Here is a 22,531-nt window from a genome sequence, read left to right on the forward strand (position 1 = left end):
GCCCCTGATATATATGGACGCTCCGCCACTAAGTAAGGGGATGTTGGAGAACTGGATGAAATGAGGCAAGTCATTGGCCTAAGACGAAGTTGTGTTACGCTTACCGGTACTCACACTCACTGCTTCCACACACGGGGCGTGAAGACGCGGTTGGGGTGACAATGTGGTCTATAGCCAGGGGACGGTCCCCCAGCAATTACTAAAATTATTACACCTATATAGTATACGTGTGCATCGGACACATCGACGAGTATGCATTGAAAAATGGGCAGATGCACGTTTCGGAGCCTTGGTAAATATTGGGGGGCTTATCATGCATTTGACCCCCTCAACTTTTTCATTGGGGGGGGGGGCTGAGCCCCCCAAGCCCCCCCCCCCGGTTCCGCCGCCACTGACATGGGCTTGTAGTCGATTATCGTGCTGAAAGGGATAACATGGTTCAAATTTGTGAATTCATGTGGGCTGATAGGTGCTATTTCTCGCTATTTTGAGTTCCAAATGATTACCAATTTGCTAGCATTTCTCTCTAACATATTCCTATAATGATTGCGGGTATGGGGAAATTTCACCATCTTCCTCAATTGTTATGAGTAATATGATGATTTTTGTTATGGATGACTCGCCGGACAAGGGCTCGAATCTATGACAAGGCCCGGCAAGTGTGCAAACCACATCGCAATGTATTTCGCGATTCTTAACCAGGTACACAGAACAAGGCGGTGCTTTTAATGACGTGACCTAAGGGTGAAGGTGGTGGTCACTGTGCAAATGGCATTTGACATACCCACCCCTCGTTTTTCGCTAGTCCATTCACTTATATATGCTGAACGCTCAGCAAGGTGGTATCAGCTATACTACTTCCAGAGTCTTTGGTGTGATTCAACCAGGATTCGATAAGCCGAAAAGCGGGTGCTCAACCACTTGAGCTAATCTCTCGATATATGATCTGGAATAAGATTTTCCAGAATTCCGAGGGGGCAGTCAGGGTCTATTGAACTCTCTCGTAGTGGTTGCGGCTATCAGACCATTCATGCCAGTGTAAATTCATTTGAATATTCGCTTTCGGTGAGCACGAATGCTATGGTGATTGCTCCATCTGTTCCCACGTTTCAGCGCCTGGCACTGCCAGTCTCGAGAGGAACACAGGTCATGACTGTTTTGCGGGTTTTCTCTGTTTAAAGCTTTTTTTGCTCGTTGGCACACTGCATTCGAGATTCAAGATATCAATGTTCAGGCTCCCTACCTCTGCGCTGGTGATAATGTTATGTCAAAACGTGGTTTGTAACCCAACTTTTCCGATTTATGAGAAGAAAAAAATCCAGGGACAATGCGCACTGAAATACAAGAAGTTTATTTACTCGCTAACGCTAACCCTAATCCCTAACCTCTCCCCTAGCCCTAACAAAGGAGAACAATCAATACTATACAAAAGGAGCAGCGAATGAGAAAACACCCTGTATCGGGAACTCACAAATATCTACAATAACCCCTTTTACTAATGGGAATTTCCACAATGGTCGCTATTTACCAAGATGGCTGTCATTTTGCCCGAAGAAACTTCAGTTCTTTGGTCGATTCTAATTATTTTAATGTCCGAAAACTCATTTTCTACAATTGGGAACTCGAACATATCTACAAAAATTCGGTTTATGGCCATCTTGTTGGTGTTAAACTCTAAAAACTACCAGCAATATAGCGAAGATCGGCGAACCCCTCCCTACACAATATAAGTTGAATTCCCGAGAGAGGGCGACAAACAATGTAGATTGTCATTTTGCACCCCTTACATACCATGATTTACCTCAGTTTCCATAATTGTTCGTGGGGCGTAGAGTGTTCTTGGCTGTTCCAGAGTGGCGTGCGCCATTCCCTTCAGCAGCCGAATTAATTCCAATAACGGTCTGTTTTTTTTGCCAAAAAAGCAGCAATCTCATTTTCAAGGATAAAATATTTCAGTTTATCAGCATCCGGCGGAACGGTAACGTGCTTGCTGTGAGGTTCGGAGACCTAGTGCTTACACATCGAGACGGCTGCACTCAAGGCCGGGCGGCGGAAGCACTTTTAATCTGGGGGGGGGGGCACCGACATCAAAGGGCACTTTGCAGAAATTCGATTGGACTGATGTAGCCTGATATTTAGTACCCTTTATAACTCTCATTGTATTATCTTATTTGCGTATACACATCACGCCACCAACGCCCCCCCCCCCCCTCAAGGAAAATATGCATACTAGCACTGCAATATCCAATGTGCAAATTGGGAAACAAGGAACAAGTTTTCTATTGAGACAAATGAGGTGAAATCATGCTAGTTGCTAATGTAGGAATCTTCCGAATTAGAGTTTATTTCTTGTTAATATCTTAACAAATTGTTTCCATTCGAAATAGCTTTGAGTTTGACCCACATAAATTCCTTAAAGTCAGGGGCGTAGCCAGGATTTGCAAAGTTGTATGCACGACTATCTGAGCGGAGCGCCACCATCGGTTGGCGCGGAGCGTACAAGAAAAATTTTGGTTTACAAACCCCTCAGATGGCCGGAAACGGCCCTTCCCGAGTGTTCATTCTGGTACCCTGGCCTCTTGCTAACTTGAGACACCTCAATTTTTTATGTAGAAAAAGGGCACATTTTTAACCTGAGGAAAAGTGGGGGGGCACGTGCCCCCTGTGCCCCCCGGTTCCGCCGCCCTTGGCTGCACTCAAGTCGGTCGGCAACCTTTTTCAAGATAGCCTATCCGGACTATACGGTCCTATGGCCACAATGCATGAACACATGTGTGCACACATGTAGAACGTATATAGCAGATTCGTAATCAGCACCTATTAGATCACTTTTCAAACCATCTGTGACTCTTTGTATCGATGTTCTCAACATTTTCGGCCCCCTGGCCTACCAACTAGGCCTATCCCAAGTGGCGGGATAGGTCCGGTGTCACAGTAATTACAGCCATTACACTGGCCTTCAAATGTTGGATCAGTTCTATGACGGCTGAACACACTTCGTCTAGAACACAATTAACATCAAAACTGGCTTGGCCCAGGAAGGGTGAAATGAAAGCAGTTCCAGGGAAAAGCCCCGCTCTACTCTACCCGATGGCGAGGCTTCTCTCAGTATGGACTATGAGTACAACTTATTTTTGCACATTGTTTCTGTTACCGTACTACAACGGGTGCCCGAGCATTCCAGGCAACAATTGCATCGTAATCTATTATTATTATTTATTGTTTTATAATTAACCATACGCGTAAGGCTCATCAGTCAAAACCAAGTCAGAACTTTGCTGGCCCGCCTCAAAAGAGGTATCAGGTCTTCAATTCCTGTGGAAGATCATAATCCATGGACATATATGATCTTCCTGCCGAATACCCATAAAATCCCTGATACGTAACTGGCTGGTAATCCACTGACCCTCCTCAAGTCCAGGGACTTCGATGCCAGGTGACAGAGAAGGAAATATCAAAGTTACACCAACAATTCAGAGATGAAAATAACCCGAAAGCAAGAAATAATCAAAACTAGTAGGGTTTTACCCCCATTCCGCCCCTGACGAGGCTATGATGTTATGATTGGAGGCAATTCTGGCAATGGAAAACAAATATTTTTCCGTCATCGTATATGTGAGGGATTTCCCCGGGCTTCTACCTTCGGTTTAGCGGGAGAGCAACGTCTATAAAAACAGAAGCAATTCAGGTGATTCTTCATTCAAGAGTGCCATTCGCGCCTTTGTCACATCGAAAGAAACAACCACCGCAGACAACAGTTGCTCTCGGACTCAGCCGGTAAGTCTTTTAATTTAATTGTTCTTGACATGTTATGCATCCTGCAAATTCTGTCCATTGTACCTACATCTTCGTATGCTTACATAACCTTTGCATCGGCATGGGATATGACTTTTTAAATGTTTCCTCGGTCAACACACGGGCTTATTCAGTATACACCGGGATACGGGGACGGTTTACCCAAATAATACCGAGTTAGATTACTAGCCTAGGGTGGCCCCATTTTTTTTTCTTCTCAAAAATGTCATGTTCTCACCACCCAGAATTGTTTCAATACCCCCAAAATACTACTAGTGAAAAAACAATGAATTAGGATAGTATCTGGGGGTAGCTCATGGTCATAATTAAGTTCCCCATTATGGTCATACACTAACGTCTTAAGGCAAACTTCTTCGACTGTCCAGACTTTCTCTGTTCGCGCCATCGCGGTGCATCTTCTGTATAGGCCTAGATAGCCGGTCTGGCCTGATCAGTGTTTATGTCACACAGGGGCGTCAATCCGATTTGAAACGTGGGGGGGGGGGACGGAATCGATTCGAGTATTCCGGCCGTAAGTTCTATCTAAGCGGAGCGCCACCATCAGTTGGCGCGCAGCGTACAAGAAAATTTTTCTTCTGGCAGACCCCTCAGATTGCAGGAAACGGCACTTCCCGTGCATTATGGCAGAAAGCAACACCCCTAAAATTGATAAAAATTTCCGGCAATTTTTTATTTTGGGAAATATTCTCGAAGGAAGTGATCGCCATTTATTCCTAAGTTTACCAATTCCTCGTCTCCCAGAAGCGCCCAACATTTAAGATATCGAAACATTTTCGTGTTGGCTGATCCATGATCACCGCCCATCAAGGGCGGCGGAAGCACTTTTAATCTGGGGGGGGGGCACCGACATCAAAGGGCACTTTGCAGCAATTCGATTGGACTGATGCAGCCTTATATTTAGTGCCCTTTACAACTCTTATTGTATTATCTTATTTGTGTACACACATCACTCCATCAACGCCCCCACCCCTCTCAAGGAAAATATGCATACTAGCACTGCAATATCCAATGTGCAAATTGGGAAACAAGGAACAAGTTTTCTTTTGAGACAAAATGAGGCGAAATCATGCTAATTGCTAATGTAGGAATCTTCCGAATTAGAGTTTATTTCTTGTTAATATCTTAACAAATTTGTTTCATTCGAAATAGCTTTGAGTTTGACCCACAGAAATTCACTAAGAGTCAGAGGCGTAACCAGGAGTTGCAAAGTTGTATGCACGACTATCTGAGCGGACCGCCACCATCGGTTGGCGCAGAGCGTAGTAGAAAATTTTTGGTTTTACAAACCCCTCAGATGGCCGGAAAAAGGCCCTTCCCGAGTGTTCATTCTGGTTCCCTGGCCTCTTGCTAACTTGAGACACCTCAATTTTTATGTAGAAAATGGGCCGCACATTTTTAACCTGGGGAAAAGTGGGGGCACGCGCCCCCTGTGCCCAGGGGCGTAGCGAGCGGGGGGGGGGGGTGTGGGGGGTGTCACACCCCCCCAATAATTTGGTCGCTGTCGGCAAATTTTGGGTCTGTCGGCAAAAGGAGAAAGGTGAAGAGAGCGGAAGGGGAAGAAAGCAGGAAAGCTGAATAGAGAAAAGGAGAACGGGAGCTTCTTCCGTGCCAAATTTGACTTAAAATATGCACCAGATTGCATCTAAGGACGTTTCAAAACTACAAATTTTCCAAAGGGGAGGGTAGACCCCCTACCCTTAGACCCCTCCCCCATTTCAGTCACCACTTCCAGATCCGTCGGCCAATCAAATTTGACTTAAAATATGCACCAGATTGCATCTAAGGACGTTTCAAAACTAAAAATTTTCCAAAGGGGAGGAGTAGACCCCTCCCCCATTTCAGTCACCACTTCCAGATCCGTCGGCAAATCAAATTTGACTTAAAATATACACCAGATTGCATCTAAGGACGTTTCAAAACTAAAAAATTTTCAAAACTAAAAGATTGCCAAAGGGGAGGGGGACACCCCCTCCCCTTAGACCCCTCCCCATTTCAGTCACCACTTCCAGATCCGTCGGCAAATCAAATTTGACTTGAAATATGCACCAGATTGCATCTAAGGACGTTTCAAAACTAAAAAATTGCCAAAGGGGAGGGGCACCCCCCTCCCCTTAGACCCCTCCCCCATTTCAGTCACCACTTCCAGATCCGTCGGCAAATCAAATTCTCCACACCCCCCCAACGAAAAAACCTTCGCTACGCCCCTGAATACTGACAAATACTTCCAAAGTCCCTTGAAATCACTACAATAATCATTGATACTATATTTTATAATTGATACAAGTACATTTTCGACTCCTAATAAAAGTGTCAATAAGATCAACTGTCATGCAGTTCCCCGGAACCTTTTGGAATAATAACAGTCATACGCTTGACCTTATCAAGAATACCGGCCCAAATATACTCGAATATAACGGATTCTATCTCATTGATGAAAGTATTTGGAGGGTTAGGACAAGAAAGAGGCAAACCAGTTGTGATAGACCAAACGTTTTTAGCTCACCCCAGCATGTGCGGGCCAATGTGCACCTTTTTACGAGAATTTCCCTTACTGTCTAACGCTAACCCTAATCCCTAACCTAATCGATAATCCTAACAAAGAGTTCAATCAACTTTATACAAAACAGACAGCCAATGAGAAAACACCTCGTAAAAGGTGCACATCAGCTGGCATGTGCCGGGTGAGCTATTGTGACCCTGTCTATCCATCTATTTATTTATCTATTTATTCATCTATCTGTCTGTCAACAATTGATTCAAGTTGCTTGTCCTATAGTGTGTGGTGGATCATGATGAAACGCATTCACAATCATCACTGATTGGAGAGGCAACTGGGGTGTTCATGAAGTCGAGGTCAAAGATCAAGTAGGGGTCAGATTCAACTACTTGGCGAAGCGAAGAATTGCAAAATACTTCTCCTCCTACAGTTTAAATCGGATAGTCATGGAAGTTGGTCATTATTAATGGTGACCAATGGTACAAACAGGGCGTCCAGGGGTTTGGGGTCAAAGGTCATCTATGAGCCATTTGGCCAAAAAAGTAAGTTGGTGGGTCAATTGAACTGAACGATTCTTCTCCCACAGATTGGAATGGACTGTTGTTATAGTTGGGCAGTTTTGCCATTGACCAATGGTTCACCCGGGGTCTTTAGGGATTGGAGGTCAAAGGTCACCTATGGATCATTTTGACGAATTTGCAATATTGGATGATCATGATAGTCCGTCAGTTTTATCATTGCCCTTCTGGAATGTTGTATGCAGATGATTTAGTCGTGGTCGGTGAGTCCATGGACGAGCTCGTACATAAGTTTAACACCTGGAGACATGATATGTAGCCACAAGGGTTACGTGTTAACACTGAGAAAACAAAAGTATTGATTAGTAGTAGCAATGTTGAAAGTTTATCAGAAGTTGGTAACTTTCCTCGCTCGAGTAGTAATTCAAATTACTATAGCTACTGTGAGCACTGGGTACATAAAAGGTGTAGTGGAATTGAGGGTGACTGAAAGAAAATTCTTAGTATAAATCTAAGAATAGCACCAACACCACGGATGGTAGGGAGAATGTTCCAGAGACAGTGCTGTGTGATGGTGGATCTTCGAAAGTAGTGCAATATTGGTGAGTGGTGACCTTGGTGGAAGAAATTCAGAGAATTTTCGTCTTTATTGTCGAGTAGAACGCTCCTCTTATCCACAGAGGGTAAGCTGTTTGATGCTTGTGTCAGAAGTTTTCTCTTGTATGATAACGGTGAGACCTGGGCTATCGAGGTTGATGATCTCCGGAAATTAGAGAGGAACGATATGCGTATGATTCGTTGGATCTGCAATGTAAATATCAAGGACGGGCATAGTTCAGATCAGTTAAGGGAGGGGCGTAAGCTTGATATGATCAGTGATTGTGAACACTGAGGTGGTTCAGCTACCTAGAGAGGTTGGAGGAAGATAACTGGGCTAGTACGTGCAGATATTTAGAGGTTGCTGGTACTCAAGGCCGTGGGAGGCCTAGTACGACAGGGATGGGGTTGTCCAGAGATATTTACTGGTTAGGAGTATTAGTCGTGATCTTCTAGGAATAGGTGCGCTTGGAAGAGAGTCACCTGCAGCGACGTAGCCAGGAATTTGAAAGGGGGGGAGCACTTTTTGCGATTGATATAGATTTTCAAAGTTGTAGGCACGACTATCTGAGCGGAGCGCCACCATCGGTTGGCGCGGAGCGTACAAGAAAATCTTTGGTTTTACAAACCCACCAGATGGCCGGAAACGGCCCTTCCCGTGTGTTCATTCTGGTTCCCTGGCCTCTTGCTAACTTGAGACACCTCATTCAATATCACTTTTAAACCCAAAAAACAAACGAGTTAAAATAGTACGTAGTTCAATACTACATAATGTATTAAAATTAGCAAGGTACACGTACAGAGTAGTCTTACTTTTCAACTTCTGATACTTGTAGATACAAAGATAGGCCAGAAATGTCTTTGATACAACTATAGCCAGTATCTTTGATACAACTGTAGCTAGTAAATGTTTAAGTTAGCCTAATAATATGATAGCAACGTTGCGCCGTGTGAGGCTGCATCCTACTTTTGCTCTATGATTTTGCTCCATTTTTGCTCCATTTTGTCTCTTTCACGATTCGACTTTTACTCAAACTTTTAAGTTGTGGATAATTTTATATTATTGATTTACCTGTGGTTGTCTCGTTTGACATTCTGTTTTGTTTTTGCATATATTTTTGGAGACATCTTTTTCTATCGGATTCTGTGTCTCGCGGAACTGTCCAGATTATGCTGAATTTGCTGTCTTGCATGCTTTTATCGTTATCTGCTGTTTTTGTAAATTGTTACCCTAGCACTATGTGTTGTCATAGTAACAACTCTACCATTATACAGTACACAGCTAAAGAACTTTTTCGGCTGAACACCTATTGTTCCGTTTCTCCGGTTCAGCGACTTAATCCCACTGCTTATGACTATCTGAAAGATTTGGGAATTTTGAAATACAATGTCCCCACAAGAAGAGGCAAGCGAGGCGGACAGCATAAAACAAGATTTTGGGATAGCTGTTCTGGGGTAAATGCATCAAATTTGGTTGAAATTTCTACTAAGACTAATAGCCTACCGGTGAGCACTCGACATTCTTTCACTATTGGTTGTGTAAATCCCAGATCTATCAGAAACAAACTTGAAGCATTTAAAGATCACGTGATTGATAATTGATATTTGTGCTGTCACTGAGACATGGCTAAAAACGGAAGATGACTTTATACGGGACTCTTTAAACATGAACGGTTATGTATTCAAGGACGTTTGCAGATTGAACCGCACCGGAGGGGGCACGGCTTTACTCTGCAAAAGTGCATTTACCCTCGTTGAAAAAAACGGCGACCAAGTCACGTCATTTGAGTTTTCTGAATGGCAACTCTCTTTTAAAAACATCAGACTAAGGGTGGTCGTCGTTTACAGACCCCCCTACTCCGCTTCTCACCCAGTATCATTTTCTACATTTTTGTCGGAATTCAGCGACCTGTTGGAAAATTTGGTATCAAGCCCTGATCAGCTTATTATATTAGGTGATTTTAATATTCATTTAGACATCGATGATGACTTTCATGCAAAGCACTTTCTGGAACTACTAGATGCTTTTGATCTGGAAAATAAAGTGTGCTTCCCAATCCATATTTCGGGCCATACACTTGACCTGATGATAACCAGATGTCATGGCAGCCTTGATGTGGCCACAGTCCATGCTGACCATTTCATCTCTGACCATTGCTTCATACACGCGAATGTCAAACTAATTCCTGTTGATTTTGATCGCAAATTGATCAAGTTTAGGTGCATAAACAGTATTAACATGGATAAATTCAAAGAGGACCTGGTTAACTCTGCTTTACACAATGACAATCAAAATGAATTACAGTCACTTATTGATTGTTACGACGGTACGCTAATCTCACTTCTGGATAAACACGCACCTGTAAGAACAAAACTCATCACAGTTAAGCCCTCAAGACCCTGGTTTACATCATCTCTAAACGTTCTTAAGAGACATCGTCGCCAACTTGAGAAAAGGTGGCTAAATTCCTGTTCTCATGATGATTACATTTCTTTCAAAAAAGCGAGAAACCAATTCACCAATGCATGTGAGAGTGTGAAGAAGGAATATTACACCAGTAAAATACAGGATTGTGGTGGTGACCAAAGAAAGCTATTTTGCCTCATCAACAAATTAATTGCTAAAAATGATTCCAGTCTGTTTCCTCCAAGCATTGACAACAAGAGTCTGGCTAATGGTTTCGGCGATTACTTCCATCAAAAAGTTGACCGAATTACTTCAGATATTCGCGACACTTGTACAAAGGAAAATCTGTTGCAGTCTGATTTAGTCAGAGTTGATTCACGTGAAGTAATCCCAGATTTTTCACACTTTACCAAGTTATCATCTGAGGAGGTTCTTAAGCTGATCAATAAGTCTGCAAATAAACATTGCATACTTGATCCTGTTCCATCTAAAATTGTTAAAGAATGTATTGATATTTTACTACCTGTGATAACAAAAATCATCAATTTGTCTATGGAAAATGGAGTTTTCCCCGAGTGTTGGAGGTGTGCTGTTGTCATTCCCATTTTAAAGAAACAAGGACTTTCACTTGAATTTAAGAATTATCGACCCGTGAGTAATTTGGCTTACCTGTCCAAACTGGTGGAAAGCGCTGTTATGGATCAATTTGAGTGTCATTTATTAAAAAATAATCTCCTGCCAGTAAACAACTCTGCCTATCGGAAGCATCACAGTACTGAGACCACTTTGCTTAGGGTACATTCCGATATTATGAAAAACATGGACGCTGGAATGGTAACTCTTCTCATTATGCTTGATTTGTCTGCAGCCTTTGATACCATTCATTATGATACTCTTTTCAATACTCTGGGTAATCGTATAAATATCAAAGGCCTGGTGTTTCAGTGGTTTCAAAGTTATTTATGTAATAGGCGTCAAAAAGTTCTTGTAAATGGTACATTTTCTAAAGACTTCTTTTTGAAGCACGGTGTCCCCCAAGGAAGCTGTACTGGCACCATACTTTTTATTACATACTTATCCCAATTGTATCATGTTTTGATTAAGCACCTTCCTTACTGTGAGGGTTATGCTGATGACAATCAATTTTATCTTGCTTTTAATGCTGGCAATGACACTGCCAGAGGTGAGGCAATTTCTGCAATGGAAAACTGTGTGGCTGATGCACGTCACTGATTTTTAACGAATAATCTTAAACTAAATGATACAAAAACTGAATTGATTGTCATAGGTTCAAAGCAACAATTGGCTAAACTTCCTGATTTTTCTTTTCAAGTGGGGGCGGCAACAATTCATACAGTTGATAAGGTTCGTAATTTGGGTATTATTTTTGATAAAAGTCTTTCACTTGACTTACATGTTGCAAATGTGTGTAGAAAAGCAAATTTTAGTATTCATAAGCTTTGGCATATTCGTAGTTACTTGGATGATACCTCATGTAAATCACTTGTTCATGCATTTGTTACGTCACACATAGATTACTGCAATTCATTATACTGTAACTTACCTTCACTTCTCATAGATAAACTTCAGAAAATCCAAAATGCTGCTGCCAGACTTGTAACGGGTACTTCCAAATATGATCATATAAAACCCGTCCTACATAACTTGCATTGGCTTCCAGTTAGAGAAAGAATATCTTATAAGATTTTATTACTCACTTTTAAATGTATTTACAATATTGCACCGCAGTACCTTTGTGATTTAATTTCTCTTTACACTCCCTCTAGACCGTTGCGTTCCTCGTCCGCTCTGCTTTTAACTGTTCCTAACATAAGAACTGCAAAATTTGGACCGAGATCTTTTAGCTATGCTTCGCCTGTTTTATGGAATTCACTCCCTGAGGTTTTAAGAAAAATTGAAAGTTTTACCCTTTTTAAATCCAAACTTAAGACTCATTTATACTGCAATGCTTATAATATCTGAATTCATTTTATGCATTATTATTTCGTAAAATGTTTTCTTGTTATATATTTGTTTTACTGTTTATCTTGTAAATATTTTCTTTTTTGCACTATTTTTATTAACTTAATTTAATTTAACTTGATTTGTTTTGTATTTTTATTTCTACTTATTATTGTTTTATTCTTCATCTTGTTAAGCGCATTTGAATATATATGTGTTATAGTATTTGCGCTATATAAGGAACCATAATAATAATAATAATAATAAGAGAAGGCGAGAGCTATCCGACGATTGCCATCTGATGCAAATTTCTCAACTGTTTTCTCAACTGAAATATTATCTGCGTAAACGGGTTCTTAACTACATGTTAAACAAGAGCCCAAGGGCACTGTGGTTCCTTGCTTGGGGTATATGACAATACACATAATATTATCAAGCAAGATTGGGCTCAAATAGTCCAAGTAATTGTGGTCCTACATGTTCCCATAAAGTAACCAACACTATAGCCAACACTTTTGTGATCACAAAATGTGATCGGATTTTGGATCAAAAGGCACTTTTGAGATCTAAATATGGCGTCGAAAATGTAAGAAATATAAGAGACCTACAAGCGTGTCAACAGATATGATAACATTGGTTACCTCAGATGACATGACCTTTAAGTTTCAAAATGTTCCACCACCCCGTTCACAACTTGTCCCAAAATATCAACCATGTCACACCTTGGCATTGAGATTTAATTGCATTAAATTAAAAAAATTAACTTTGAACTTGTATACATAACTTCACACACAAAGGTCACCCGAAGGTCAACCAATTGACATTTTTGAAAGGTGAGACCTAAATAGAGCATGACTGTAAAAATTCAAACATTTTTTCTTGCCCATTTTCTCCCCCCAAAATACTACTTTTTTAACATTAGCTGACCTTTGGTGACGTTGGAGCACATGACCGTTAAGTTTGAAAATATTCCCCTATACCATTTGCAACTTGTCCAAAAAAATAAACCTTGTCACACCTTGGCACTGGGAGTTATTGCATTAAATGTGTGAAAATTAACTTTGACCTCATATAACTTCGCACACGAAGGTCACATGGGGGTCAACCCATTGACATTTATGATCAGAAGGTACCTTTAACATCTGAAAATAGCATCGAAACTGTAAAAATCCACAAAACACGAAAAGATCACCAGAGGTCAAATTGAGGTCAAGGGTCACCCAGATGCGGGTCGACAATTGGATTATACATTGAAGCAACTCCCAACCCTAACGGACAATTTGTTCTCAAGTTATCGCAAAAATACTAGTTTTTTATCATTAATTGACCTTTGGTGACCTCGGATCACATGACCGTTAAGTTTGAAAATATTCCCCTATACCATTTGCAACTTGTCTCAAAATATCAACTGTGTAACACCTCGGCACTGGGAGTTATTGCATTAAATGTCTGAAAATTAACTTTGACCTCATATAACTTCGCACACGAAGGTCACATGGGGGTCAACCCATTGACATTTATGATCAGAAGGTACCTTTAACATCTGAAAATAGCATCGAAACTGTAAAAATCCACAAAACACGAAAAGGTCACCAGAGGTCAAATTGAGGTCAAGGGTCACCCAGATGCGGGTCGACAATTGGATTACATTGAAGCAACTCCCAACCCTAACGGACAATTTGTTCTCAAGTTATCGCAAAAATACTAGTTTTTTATCATTAATTGACCTTTGGTGACCTCGGATCACATGACCCTTAAGTTTGAAAATATTCCCCTATACCATTTGCAACTTGTCTCAAAATATCAACTGTGTAACACCTCGGCACTGGGAGTTATTGCATTAAATGTCTGAAAATTAACTTTGACCTCATATAACTTCGCACACGAAGGTCACATGGGGGTCAACCCATTGACATTTATGATCAGAAGGTACCTTTAACATCTGAAAATAGCATCGAAACTGTAAAAATCCACAAAACACGAAAAGGTCACCAGAGGTCAAATTGAGGTCAAGGGTCACCCAGATGCGGGTCGACAATTGGATTACATTGAAGCAACTCCCAACCCTAACGGACAATTTGTTCTCAAGTTATCGCAAAAATACTAGTTTTTTATCATTAATTGACCTTTGGTGACCTCGGATCACATGACCCTTAAGTTTGAAAATATTCCCCTATACCATTTGCAACTTGTCTCAAAATATCAACTGTGTAACACCTTGGCACTGGGAGTTATTACACTAAATGTCTGAAAATTAACTTTGACCTCATATAACTTTACATACAAAGGTCACATGGGGGTCAACTTATTGACATTTTTGATTGATGAGACCTAAATTAGAGCATCAAACTATACAAATTCAAACATTTTTTCTTTGCCCATTTTCTGCCCCAAAAATACTAGTTTTTTAACATTAATTGACCTTTGGTGACCTCGGATCACATGACCGTTAAGTTTGAAAATATTTCCCTATACCATTTGCAACTTGTCCAAAAATATCAACCATGTCACACCTTGGAACTGGGAGTTGTTGCATTAAATGTCTGAAAATGAACTTTGACCTCGTATAACTTCGCACACGAAGGTCACACGGGTGTCAACCAATTGACATTTTTGATCGGAAGGTACCTTTGATATCCAAATCTAGCATCAAAACCAAACATTTCCTTTTTTGCTCGTTTCCTCCCAAAATAAGCACATTTTTTATAATGTGACCTTTGACCTTTTGACCTTGGTTTCAGATGTAGTTTAATCTCCTGATTCCAAAAAACAAAACGACAAGTCTGTACAACCATCCTAACTCTGACCGAAAAACTTTGACCCCATATAACTTCGCACATAAAGGTCACACGGGGTCAACCTATTGACATTTATGATCAGAAGGTACCTTTGACATCTGAAAATAGCATCAAAACTGTAAAAATCCCCCAAAACACGTAAAGGTCACCAGAGGTCAAATTGAGGTCAAGGGTCACCCAGATGCGGGTCGACAATTGAATAACATTGAAGCAACTCCCAACCCTAACGGACATTTCGTTCTCAAGTTATCGCAAAAATACTAGTTTTTTATCATTAATTGACCTTTGGTGACCTCGGATCACATGACCGTTCAGTTTGAAAATGCTCCCCTAACCAGTTCACAACTTGTCCCAAAATATCAATCTTGTCACACATTGGCACTGGGAGTTATTGCAGTTTTAATATTTTCGGTTTTTGGACCATAACTGACCTTTGGTGACCTTTGTGGGCACCAGAAACAATAGGGCACACCTTCTCCATATGGCTGATCTATAGTCCAAGTTTGGCCTCAATCCAACATTCCCTTATTGAGATAGAGCGTACCCAAGCAAGTGTCACAGACACACACACACACATACACACATACATACATACACACACACGCCAACCTGACTGCATAGGTTCCTTTTGCTAAAGCAAGGAACCAAAAACTGACAAGGTCGGATCCTAGTCTTTTTCGGCGGGTAGAGTGTTGAATGAAACGGCACGCGATAGAAATGACAGCCTAGATGACAGAAGAATAGGTCACCTAATTTAGCCATATTCTTGCTACGTTCATTTCAATAGTTTTTGCTGTCTATAGACTCTTAAACTCGTCCAGCAAGCTTATCGATTTGAATTATGGGTGTTTTTAAAAAAAAGATAACTTGGCCAACAAAAAAATGTAGGCCCGGGCCAACAGTGCAACATACTGGCTACGCCCCTAATCATATGATATCATTATCAGCAGATTTTGTTTCCTGTTTGAATTCCTTTACATTTTCTTTTACATATTATATCAGAAAGACAAACATAGTGCTCTTTTACAATTTTTCCAGTAGGATGATTCTTGTTTATTGTCCAATGTCTGGACTTTAATACATTTGACGAACTTAACTGATGGACAATATAAACTTTCATATTTTGTAATATAGCCAGATATGCAGTGGCCTAAAAACAAATATCGTTACCGCAGTGTATTAGCAGTGTAATACTTATTATAGGAAGTGCGTATCACGTACGATTGCTAGCTTAGCTCCATAACATGCTGTTCGTGCAACAACTTAGGACGACTCATAGAACGACGTTGTCGACGTTACAGTTCCTGACATTCCATAGAGTGCGGTTAGGTAGGCAATATGTATTTTATTACGCAGTGGCCAACTGTAGGCTTGTAATTGGCTATAAGCTAAATTTATCTACTTGCATCTGCCAAACTAAGTAAGTAGTTGAATCAGTAGGCGTGAATGTTACTACGATTACAATCAAGTTAACGGAGCTGACGAGTATTCAAGATCAAAAGAGCACTGACAAAATACCATGCTAAAAAAACGACAGTTTAAAAAAAAAATCGACACTGAAAGGGGGGGAGCGGTCGCTCCCCCTGCTCCCCCCCCCCTGGCTACGTCCCTGGTCACCTGTATCCTTCGAACCCATGTTAACATGGATAACAGACCTTAAGACAAATATGATGATGATGGTATATATGGGGTCTTCAGGGAATCGAGGTCAAAGGACACCTAGGGGTCATTTTACGATTTTACAATATCTTCCGAAATACTTCTTCGCCCATAGATTGAGGTATTGTTAATGAACAATGATACATAGTAGTCGATGTCTCCTAGAAGTTTTTTCTACCATTTTCGTGACATCAGTTCAACCGATTCTCCCGTACGCAAACGCAAATACACTACAATGTTCTATTTTCACATTTCTCACATTGCACTACTGCAAATTAATAGGTGTAAGGTGTGAGCTATTATAACATTAGCACTCTCGTTATTATTGTTATCATCATCAATACCATCATCATAACTATCACTATCATTTTTACCGCGGAGGAAGAGAGCTCTCCGAATTCCCACTGGTAATGTAAATCTAAAAATGCGGGACGTTGTTGGGGGCCACCCGACATAATGTTGGTACCACTCACTCATTGTAATGGTTTTATGTCTTCGATGCCGGCTGTAGTTTTGGCAAGTATCATTGCTCTGAATATTTTCATCACTCTCTGGTGAAAGCCATGGTGCATGATCTTATCATATAACAGGTAAATTCTTAGTTAGTACTGGTCAGCCGATACACTGGTGTGCCACAGTGGAGACTGTGGCATATTTGTTCGTTTGCCACAAGATAAACTGGCGAGGGTTATAATCCCAGAACCCAGCCAACCCTAACTCAGATTGTTACACAGTATAAACTGTGACATCATATAATCTGGGTTCTGTATCATGGGTTTGCCCCAGTTTCTACTGTGGCAGCCAGGTGTATCGGGTGTTCTGATACACCCTGTGTACCTATAGAAAATTAATTTCATTTTCCTTCCTCGTTCTATCGCCCAATCGCTAGCCTGTAGCAATCGTAATTTTATGTTCCTGTCTTATGTTTTATCCTTCTCATCATTGTCTTTCCATCTGTATATAGTGTTGCATGTTTGTATTGTTTTGAACTTTTATGTACGAGATCCTGAATTTCCTTTATTGGAGTAATACAGTTTTCTGATTCTTACTCTTCCTACGCTGGAAGAGTGATCTGTTGCCTTTTTTCGAAATATTAATGTCTTTTTTTGTCATTTATTTTGCAGGAACGAACGAAATGGAGGGAATTCAATCGTCAGTGGTCTGGTTTACTCTGTTGCTAGCTATCTTTGGGCCAACCGTGTCCTTCGGAAATACAAGAACGTAAGGTCGCATTCATGTTCACTATACAGCAGGGTTGTCCAACCTTTTGATGAGGAGGGCCACCTCGAATGATCATGATAAAGGAGGGGCCGCATGAGCCTATAAGCTCCTGTGGCATATCCAGGGTTTCGTGCCAGAGCGGCAACTTTTCAGTGGCCCCGCTAGGGGTCTGTTAGGGGGTATGGGAAATGAAGTTACTATACAAGCGGAGCGCCACCATTAGGTTGGCGCGTGGCGTACACGAAAAATGTGTTGCCCAAAAGACCCCCAGATTGCAGGAAATGACACTTCACAAGCCTTCTGATCTGTATCAAAACAATCTTCGTATCGGGATATAATGATCTCTGAAATTTATCAAGAAAGAATTCCTGGGTAAAAGTACATTTGTAAATTAATGAGGTTGGCGGGCCGGACGGGACCTTGCGGGGGGGCGCATTGTGGCCCACGGGCCGTAGGTTGGACAACCCTGCTATACAGGGTGCTTCTTAGACTTTACCTGGTCTCTCTTAAGAGGGATTTTTCCGGGCCGTTTGATCCTGAACTGTGATAGTTGTCTCCCCTGCCTGTTCGGCGCATTATGAGGTAAACAGGTCTTCTTAGCGCTCGATTCTGAGTCGATCGTCTGTCCACGAAAGGCGAAGGCATGGGCGAGGACGCAGGATCGAACGCTAAGAAGACCCGATTTCCTCACGATGATTTAACGCGTTGCTGCTTCTTTGCTGAGAAAATACCCAATGTCACAAGGAAGACGCTGTGCATGGTTAGCCCTAAGGATTGCTGCAGCCCGTCTTCTACCTCATTCAGTTATTGCTGATGACGCGAAAAACCGACGCCTTCCTGAGTGTGTCCTGCTCAGAGCGTTCGAAAGAAATCCCACATCGATGGATTGGTGTAATTCATCGTTAGGACAGACTTGAAAGCGGCGGAAGGTGGAATCCCCTCGTCGTAGTCAAGTTGCGTTGGGTGTGTCTCAAACACGTTTTAAACATCGTTTTCAGTCGTGCGTTCTTTTCTTTTGCCCTTTAGGCCATACCTCTTCCAGAGCACAGCCTAATGGACACGTTTTTTTTCTGTCTTTGTAGAGACAATCTGTAGGTGACAGGCCATACAAGTGTAATGTGAAGCCTCAGTCGTGCACTCTGCTCTTTTTTTCAGATGTTTTTGTGAAACATGGAGGCATCCTTCAGGCGAGAGCAGTGATGGCAGTAGTGCTATCAGGTTGTTAGACATCAACAACCCCGTCTACAGTCATTGGCTCCACCTGAGCTGCTCGAGTCCCAAGACATGGTGTCCGAGAGACTGTATGCAAAACGCCCTCCAGACTCTGGGAGGTAGCAGGAGCACCTTCACCGAGGAGGCTGGGAACAGAGTGTGCTCTATCTACGGACACGAAAAGTCATACCCCGGCATATCGGTTGTGGCCAAGTACGTGGTCAGCAACTGCGGAGCGAGAGGAACCCATCTGCTTGCTGAACATGTGTGTTGCGCTCCGAGGTATGATATATTTTCTATTCGAGAATCATAATGAAGAGAGGGAATATCTTAGTATTCCTTGTGTGTTATAAGAACTGTAGGGTCGCTTAATGGCCACGGCGATACGGTCTCTGTAGATTTGAGAGGAAAGGTACAGTGGGATTTATTAGGGGATTGTTACCTTATGCCCAAGGCTGCAGCAACAATTCCACCTCCGATGTAGAGTGCTTAGGTCAACTGTTGTTTTGCATGCCCCTTAAGAACAATATATGGAATTTACGGGAATGTAAAATCACCTCATGCCCATGGCTGCAACAACTTATCAACCTCTATTGTGTGAGTTCTGGGCCATTTGGTGATTTGCACGCCCTTTACGAACAATGTATGGAGTCAACCTCCGATGGAGGCCTTGGCCTATTAGTGACACTATATGCCCCTTAAGAATATTCAATGGGTTGCTGTCATCCAAAACTTATCGTTTGCAAGATGTAGTACATCGATGCATGGGTGTCAATCATGGGCGTCAAACATGGGGGGGGGGGGCGGGGGACACGTCCCCCACGTTTCGAAGAGGGGGGTACACAATATCAAATGTCCCGCCCCCCCCCCCCACGTTTCGAGGAGTGGAGGACATAATGATGAATGATCCCTGCCGGAGCTTAAAACCATAAACTTTACCCGCTCTCACAGAATGATGTCCCATAGGCGGCCGCCATATAACCAACCATAGGGACAAACTTAACGCTAGGCCTGTAATAGTCAATGTTAGGGAACACAACTCGCCGGCAATTGATGATAAAAAACAAAAAAAAAATACGGCCCAGTTAACCTAATCCTTGTAAATTCTACTACAGAATTACCTTATTCACAATACTGCGATCCAAAGAAATGAATAAATACCAAATTTACCACAAAATCGACGAAATTTCTTCACCATCGGTGCACAACAGTCATAGCATACGTACGCATAACGAGTTATGCATGGCTCCGACTGTACTGTTTTGCATCGATAATTTCGTCGATTGGGAGTTAAATCCGGTATTCACCAATTTTTTTTGGATCGCAGTATTATGAATAAGTTAATTCTGTAGTAGAATCTACTAAGATTAGGTTAACTGGGCCGTCATTTTGTGTGTATAAACAACAATTGTCGGCGCGGTTGTGTTCCCTAACATTGACTAATACAGGCCTAGTGTTAAATTTGTCCCTATGGTTGGTGAATATGGCGGCGGCCTATAGCATGGGCATCAATCACGAGGGGGACGCGTCCCCCACTTTTGAAGAGGGGGCATAATACCAAATGCTCTCCGACATTCTGATGGGGGACGCGACATCTATCCGAAGTGACCGAAGTGACCGAAGTGACCGAAGTGACCAGCTTGTAGAGGCGATTAAAAAATACAAGCCTGTTGACAGTGATGATGAGTACGGCATTTCAGTTGACACGTTATCAGTCAACTTCGGTAAGAAACTGTCTGACGTTATGGATATGCTTGCTCCTGCGAAAAAGAAGGTAATTGTGAACAAAGCTCGAGCTCCGTGGTACACAGATGAACTCCGACTTCTGAGGAATAATGTTCGCCGTTTAGAACGAGCTTGGCTCAGCTCACCGCTGGAGATTAACAAGCAAATATTCCATGGTGCCCGAACATCTTACCATGACGAATGCGAGAGAGCTAAAACTCAGTACCACCGTTCTCGCATACCAGGTGCGTATCCAGGGGGGGGGCGTTGGGGGCGCGCGCCCCCCGGGTAAGAAAAAGAGGAGAGAAAAAAAGAGAAGAAAAAAGGAAAAAAGAGGGGAAAAAGAGGAGGAGAGGAAGGAAGGGAAAAGAAAAAGAAGAAAGAGAGAAGAAGGAGAAAAGGAGGGAGTAAAAGAAAAACGCGAAGACACCGGGAAGAGAAAGAGGAACAGTGACATCATTACAGCGCTGAAGGGTAGCCAGTGACGGATCAATGATTTCGTAAAAGTGTGCCTCACCCTACCCCTTACACCGACAACTCCAGTTTTTTGACGTTTCCATTTTCCTCTCTCCTCTTTCGGCCAAAATTTGCTTGTACGCTTCGCGTTAACAAATGGTCCTGGGTAGTGCCATTTCCAGCGATCTGGGAGGCATTTTCGGCCAAAATTTTCTTGTACGCTTCGCGCCAACCTATGGTGGCGCTACGCTTAGATAATTTGCCTACAGGCTTCGCCCCTCCCTTGGTAAATTCCTCGCTACGCGCCTGTTCGAATTTGTAACGCAAACAGCAGATATCACATCATATCAGTGAGCATTAAAATGGCGTTCCAGGATGAAAATCCTCAAAACTGTCCGACTTGCCTGAAAAAATAACCAAAAATTTTCGCGCGCGAAGCGCGCGTTCAACGTTTCGATGTCAATATCATATAAGCAAGCATCGGTTATTATATCGCATGCCATCATGTACCGTACGGTCCGTTCAAATTGCGCAGTATACCGCGGGATGCTAATGTAAACAACGACATGTCTCATGTAGATGTATAAATAGCATGGAGGTCCAATTATTTGTCAAAAGTTTCTTTTACATTAGTAATGGCGAATTAGGGGCTGCACCCCCGCCGAGCAATGGCGGAGCGTCCATACGGTCAGGGGGGCGGATGCCCCCCTGACGGACTCAAATGGACTGCTGGCGCCTTTTTCAGCTCTTTACCACTTTTTACTTATTCTAGATTATTGACTTTTTTATTGCGCTCTCATCTACTTATTGACATTTCTCACATTTTGTTGGTGTAATTTCGCGATGACACCCTATTCTTCGTTTATCTGCAAATTAGCCAGGCCCTGAAAGGGTCATTTCCGGCGATCTAGGGAGTATCTTTACTCAAAAATTTTCTGTGCGCTACGCGCCAACCAGTGGTGGCGCTCCGCTTAGATAGTGTCGAAAGCGTCCCTACAGACCATTCTCGCCCCTCCTGACCAATACCCCTAGCTCCGCCACTGCCGCCGCGCCTCTTACGCCTGTGTGTGTAGTGTTCGGTTTCGGGAATATCTGCTATTTTTTCATTTCCTTCAACCAAGTTTTATAATAGCCGTTAAAAGAGGTTTAATATTTCTACACCAATAAATTAACTGTGTCTGAATTTTCGAAAATTTCTGACCAACATTCTGCATCACACTTCCCTCTACTCGTGCAATTTTGACCGGTCTGTTAGGGGTTCAAGGAAGTTTTTCTATATTGGTTGTCCATAGATGAAATTTTGTACAACATTATGGGTATGTTTTCAAGTGAGTTTATTCACGAGAAATGTGAATTTTCAAATTCTGAACAAATTTGGGGCTTAAAACCTTGAAAAGTGGGGCTGACGGGTATTGTGGGCCGCGACGTAGAATCACCTACAAAAGCAAAGACCCACAGGAGATGCGATCAGGTCGAACATGACGTGTGCCGGGTTGACAATCTTCAAAAAGGTTATGGATGGAAAAAAAAACTATTAGGAAATACTTGGTTCTCAGGCCAAAAGTGTACATCTGGTTGGTCATTTCAAGCCCGAGAAGTGCCGTTTCCGGTGATCTGGGGGGTATCAAAACCAGAAATTTTCTTGTACGCTGCGCGCCAACCG

General features: G+C 42.2%; 1 protein-coding gene across 2 annotated transcripts in view; it reads left to right on the top strand.

The window, feature by feature from the left end:
* Positions 1-3,603: 3,603 nt before the first annotated feature.
* LOC139979603 (uncharacterized) overlaps positions 3,604-22,531 on the top strand; it is a 35,656-nt gene continuing 16,728 nt past the window's right edge. For both annotated transcript variants that reach the window (XM_071990569.1, XM_071990570.1), the window contains exons 1-3: positions 3,604-3,777; positions 17,379-17,475; positions 18,631-18,969. In XM_071990569.1, the coding sequence (XP_071846670.1) occupies positions 17,390-17,475; positions 18,631-18,969 (425 nt within the window). In that variant the 5' untranslated portion in view covers positions 3,604-3,777; positions 17,379-17,389. The remainder of the gene's footprint in view (positions 3,778-17,378; positions 17,476-18,630; positions 18,970-22,531) is intronic.

The sequence above is a fragment of the Apostichopus japonicus genome, chromosome 14, assembly GCF_037975245.1.
Source record: "Apostichopus japonicus isolate 1M-3 chromosome 14, ASM3797524v1, whole genome shotgun sequence".
In the NCBI taxonomy this organism is placed as follows: Eukaryota; Metazoa; Echinodermata; class Holothuroidea; order Aspidochirotida; family Stichopodidae; genus Apostichopus; species Apostichopus japonicus.